The sequence below is a fragment of the Pinus tabuliformis genome, chromosome 9 (assembly GCF_031772625.1).
Source record: "Pinus tabuliformis cultivar Carrire ecotype Pingquan chromosome 9, CPIR1, whole genome shotgun sequence".
NCBI lineage: Eukaryota > Viridiplantae > Streptophyta > Pinopsida > Pinales > Pinaceae > Pinus > Pinus tabuliformis.
The window spans coordinates 728014564-728020239 of record NC_142307.1 but is presented as its reverse complement, the minus strand read 5'-3'; the positions used below and the strand labels follow the sequence as shown (position 1 = coordinate 728020239).

The 5676-nt window shown below is 30.2% G+C and overlaps 1 protein-coding gene across 1 annotated transcript; it reads left to right on the top strand.

Moving 5' to 3' along the window:
- The first annotated feature begins 3149 nt into the window (after positions 1-3149).
- On the top strand, positions 3150-3979 carry LOC149150764 (protein TWIN SISTER of FT-like). The gene is made up of 3 exons (XM_089442947.1): positions 3150-3380; positions 3456-3499; positions 3604-3979. The coding sequence occupies exons 1-3, from the start codon at positions 3150-3152 to the stop codon at positions 3977-3979; spliced, it is 651 nt and encodes a 216-aa protein (XP_089299073.1).
- Positions 3980-5676: the final 1697 nt, after the last annotated feature.

Sequence of the window (5676 nt, the reverse complement as noted above, 5' to 3'; positions counted from 1 at the left end):
TTTGGTCCTAAACGTTTTTTAATAATTTTTTCATTGTAAATGTAATTTTAAAGTGGCTTATTTCTTTTTCGTTTATACATTGTTCATTAATAATTTTTATTGTATTTATACTTTTAATGAAAACATGTTTTTTACTTATTTTAAATGTATCATATTAAGAAACCTTGAGTGAATCTTTTTTGTCGACTAGCTGCTCCAAATCCAACCATTGAAGTCAAAATGATAGAATATTCCAACCTTTATTATAGGATATAGTGTCCTAATAAAATTATTTTGAACAATAATTTATTATGTTTCACACCGTTTAGCCTATAATTTTCTAAAAATATAAAAGAAATTTATGCAAACAGCGTTTGGCCTACCAAATTTGGCAATGACAGATTTAATTCATCGCGAAATTTTGGAACTAAGACCTTTTGATGACTATTTCATTAGGATTTTGCAGGTTTCTGTAACTACTGGCTTGCATTTCTTAGCACCATAGTTTTATGGGACTCTTTCATCTATCGATTTTTTTCCAACGTTTTATGGGAACTCTTTCCACCATGGATTTTCTTACAGTTTTATAGAATCATTTCTATAGAAACCAAATCCATAGGCATTAAAGGTATTTTATAGTGTTAAATATATTTTTTTTGTAAAAAGACCATGGGAATTGCATTTTTTATCTTTTATAAAGCATAAAGGTTTTAGTTTTTAGTTTTTGTAAAAGGAATAATTATGATTTATTTAAAATTAAGATATATTTTTAGGGAATCTCTAATTTTTGCTTACATGTTTGTTGATTTGGCTTCCTCACATTTATCATTTTACAAAATGAACTTAATTCTTTGAGGTGCCAAAAGAAAAGAAAAAAAGGTTTTCGAATTGTAATTAAGATTTATGTTATACTTATATTTAAATGATAGAGTTAAAGATAATAATATTGTTTTATTTTCTACTTTAATTTTTTTCATATATAATATAACTACACAATATGTTATGGGTTAACTCAATTGGTTGAATCATCTTCTAGTGTATGTTATTTATGTAGAGGTCATGGGGCATAGATACACATTTGATTAGTTCACTCAAGGTAATAAAGAATGATATGATAATAAATTTGGTAGTAGATCTCATAAAACACTCATGCTAGGGAATTTCATCTCTAGTAAGTATTTGTCCTTCAAGTGGGATATAGAATTATTTATGAGGTTTTTCACTTAAGAAATGGATCTTTTGACCTTGACAATGGAAGCAAAACAAGTGTCATAATTCCCATGTGAAGCTTTTAAAACTAAGATTTATGGACAAGGTTTCAATTAGCACAAAAGAACAATGTAGGGAATAATTAGTGTATGAATGTCATTATGGATGATGTTATGAAGTCAGCTGCCCTAGGGATGGGTCTTGGGGCATTTACTATCTTTTTGTGGCAAATGAAATGATTTATAATTAAATTTAAGTTTCATAGGATTAAGATCCACCAATGTTGACTGAAGCCACCACACATGCCTTTTGGAGAGTATCCTTCGCTATGGAATATATGTGTCATTAGTTGATCTTATTTTTTTACTGATGGTTGGGGGCATGAGTTTTTGGATACTAAATGGCACTTCTAGAGCTCAAGGACTATGAATAATTATTTAAATCACCACACAAAAATTTATAGGTCCTTTAAATACTTATGGGCATCATTAATAGGATTTGTACCAAAAAGATACTGCTAAAACCATTGTCAAGCGTTGAAACCAAATCCTTTATTATAGAAAGAAAGAATACCTCAATGTTGAAAATTTTATTTTTAAAAAAATGACCAACATTCTAGTTATTTCCTTTTCTTACCCAAAAAAATACAATATATTATTTAATATCAATATTTTTAATAAAAAAATTATAGCGAACAACAAATTAATTTATTCTATTTCTTTAATTAATTTTTAATTTTTAATATTATATAAAATAAAATAAAAATTCATTTCAAATTATAACTCTATATATTTTTTTTGTAATTCCAAAAATTAGTGATAAAGTCATTCCAGAAAAACTAGTAAATGAAACCATACTTACTTAAATATATATGACTAACGAACTAAATTAGGAAATTTAAATTTTCAATCACATTTTATATAATACTTTTTAAATATATTTTTTCTTATAATTTATCGGCTATATTCCATGAAATATATTTCTTATAATTTATCGTCTATATTCCATTTAAAAAAAGTGCGGGGGGAATTTTTGAAGCAATGCCTTACACCTGTTAAATGAAGCTACATACTGACATTGAAACTATCACAATACAAAAACAATAATATTATATTTATTTTATATTTAATATTTATATTGGTTGAAGCATTAACACCTTCATTCGAAATACTATAATTTACATATTATATTATTTCATAAAGACAAAGAGAAACGTTTCAAGCATTAATTCATTGTCTCCTAAAACAATAATTTACCGGGAAATTTTGCCATGTATTTATTTATTCCTTGAGGATGATACCGTCGATTTACTTTGGCACAATAATTAGTTTGAAATGACGTTTAAAAATTTGAATTCTGAACAACGTAAATTTATGTGTTATTTTCCTCTATCTCGGCACACGATAGTTCATATCTCTATGTTTTCGAATTCATTGTCAGAATTATTCTCACCCAATCCACATCCAAAGTGAAAAATGGACGTGGAGTTATGGTTCGTTTATATATATATATATATAACATCGTAAAGATTAAAAAATATATTAAAACTAACATTTTCAATGATATCTTAATTTATAAATATATTGTTATAAATCTAGTTCACATCAATGAGCTTCATATATCTATATATATAAACACCTGAATTGACCTGATTTAAAGATTGATAAGGGCAAAGCATGTGAAACTCAGCTTTCCACCACTACTGCCTACTCTGAATCAGATTATTTCAGCTTCTTATGTCATTCACGTTTGAATTGCTATATCTTGTGGGTCCCTCTTTGTCCATTTGTACCGTTTTATAAACAATGAAATGCGGCTGTGGAGATTTCAGAAACCCCATCGATTCTTTCATTGATGCTTCTTGATTGCCGATCTTCGGCTCCCGAAATTTCGGAGGCGCTGTCCATTTTTCCATTCTTCCTTCATTTCGGATCCTCTCGCATTTAATTGTGCAAAATTCAATGGAGCAGATAAAGCGGGAGCTTGTCGAATCGGGAGTTATCGGAGGGGTTGTAGATGATTTCAATCCTCGTCTGGAGTTCCATGTATTCTACGGTGATATAGGAATCGGGTTAGGTGATGAAGTAACACCTACTGAAGTGCAGCACCATCCTACTCGTCTTGTACAGTATAGCGATGCTTCTGATGTAGAGTTAGGGGCAATCTTCAGAAACCCGAGATTAGTACTATTGGTAAGTTTATTTCCTAATTTAATCAGCAAATGAAATTCAGTGAAATTGAAATTCATGTCATAAAACCGTAATCAGGTTATGACGGATCCCGGCGCTCCCGAAGGCGAGTATCTGCACTGGTACGTTATAATCCGCCTGAACTCAGAACAGATTTCCGATCAAATGGAACGCAGAAGCCATTAATTAATTTCACAAAAACTGTATTAATCGCTACGTTGTGCAGGTTAACTTTGCCTTTCCTTTCCATCGAACATGATATAGGTATCATGGCTGCCTTTCTTTCTTTGACCTTTAAATATATCGATATAACGAATGTGCATCGTAATGTTAACGGTCAGAAATATATTTTGTTTCTTTGTGCTGCAATTTTAGATCTTCTGCCGCTGGAACTTGTTGCCTATGCACCTCCAAGATCGGGTGCCCACATGCTCGTTTTAACATTGTTCAAGATTCACGAATTCCGGTGCATCGTTCCGCCCAATTCTCGGGAAAACTTCAGTACCAGAAATTTCGCTACCAATAATGCACTTGGGTCGCCGCTGGGTGCTTCTTTTTTCACCATCAAATATGAAAGTGAGGACGAAAAACATGAGACGTAAGAGGACAGTGTAACGTGCTTAGCCATGTAGGAAGCAGGAAGGGAATGGAGCAATCAGTAAGCTGAAAGAGATTGCACAATGAACGAGTAAGAGGAGGAGAATTTCAGTTTCACTGTGTCCTGCTTTTTTTAGCTTTTACTGTCTGCGCGGTTGGAAATTGTTACGCTACATATATCAAGAATATCCAATAGAGAATACTGGATCTCTGTGACGTGCGTACTTTGCTTTGTTTTGTTCCACAATATCATGTAGGCAGTGATTTATTCGTTAATATTATTGAAACTCGGAAATACATTTCTTGCGTTCTATTTTATGTGGTTATATCAAAATACAGAGTGATGATCTTTGTGAAATGTGTACTTACTGTTCCAATTTATCATTTATCAAACTGCATGCCGTTAAATAAATTATATGCAAAAAATTGGATGATCAGATTCGCCCTGCAGAGAAGGAAAACAAAGTCTGATATAACATTAAACCGTTGAAGAGAAAACGCATCGAACATTCAACATTAAAAAATGAATTTTCAGTCTGCCGTCGCTAAGCGATTGATGGAATACTAGTTACATATTATTGCAACATATTTTATGAATTTTTTTATGCTTTTCATAGAAGTACTCAGATATATTTTGTTAATGAAAATTATTTTTTTTTATGTATTTTAAATTTAGAACACATTTTGTTTAATAAAAAATGCTTGCTGAAATTGATTTTTAATATATATATTAAATTTTGTGAGAGTTAAATTATCTTCGAGATATTTTTAAAATACAATTTACCGTTACAACTTCTATATAATATCTTTTAACATTTTGCCTTTATATTCAATGTGACTTGTCAGAAATAAAAATGAGATTAAAAGCAATAAATCACAAAACACTGCTGAACGGTGCCGCGAATTATAGTTGACCACGCAAACGCTGGTACCTGCTCCTCTGGCAGCTGTGGTAGAGAAGCGTTTGGATCTCCACGTGAAGATATGATATGCAAGCTTCTTCCTGACAAAGCCGTCAATGAAATGGAGATAAACCCTTAAACTAGCAATTGTCCCAAAAAATTACGAAGAGAGGCTGATAAAATTATGAGGTTGGAATTCTAATAAAATATTAAAATTAGAGAATAATGAAGGTTGGAAACCATATAATATTTACATTCTAAATTATATTATTAATTTATTTTTATATATATTTAAATTAATTAAAATCTCAATTGTATTGTTAATTTGAGTATTGGTTACACACAATATGGATTATGGTATACCAAAATGACCAACTATATATGTACAGAATTTAATGTTATTATTTATCATGAAAATTAAAATTTTTACACAAATATATGCTTCCACAACTGTAACTCTGCTCCAACATTGATTCATTCTTCCACAACTGCAACTCTGCTCCAACATTTATGCACTATGTCATGTTTTGTGAAACCTGCCACACTAGTGTAGTGCAATAAGAAATAGTTTATAAATGATAATGAACAATTTTTTTAAAAAAGTTGAGAAATCTTTCTTTATATATAAATATATATTTTTAATATGTTTTGAATTTATTTAAAAAAGAGCAGTTTGTATCAAATCTATCAGTGCTTGTCCCAAGTAAGATACAATTTTGATATTTCATTTACTTAATTATTCATAAATCTTTTTAATATTTCTACTCATTATTTGTTCACAATGACATAAAATCAAATTT

Coding starts and splice junctions, on each gene's coding strand:
- LOC149150764 (XM_089442947.1), top strand. CDS start 3,150: ATGGAGCAGATAAAGCGGGAGCTTGTCGAATCGGGAGTTATCGGAGGG. Junction 3,381..3,455: donor ACCCGAGATTAGTACTATTG/GTAAGTTTATTT, acceptor AACCGTAATCAG/GTTATGACGGATCCCGGCGC. Junction 3,500..3,603: donor GAAGGCGAGTATCTGCACTG/GTACGTTATAAT, acceptor TACGTTGTGCAG/GTTAACTTTGCCTTTCCTTT.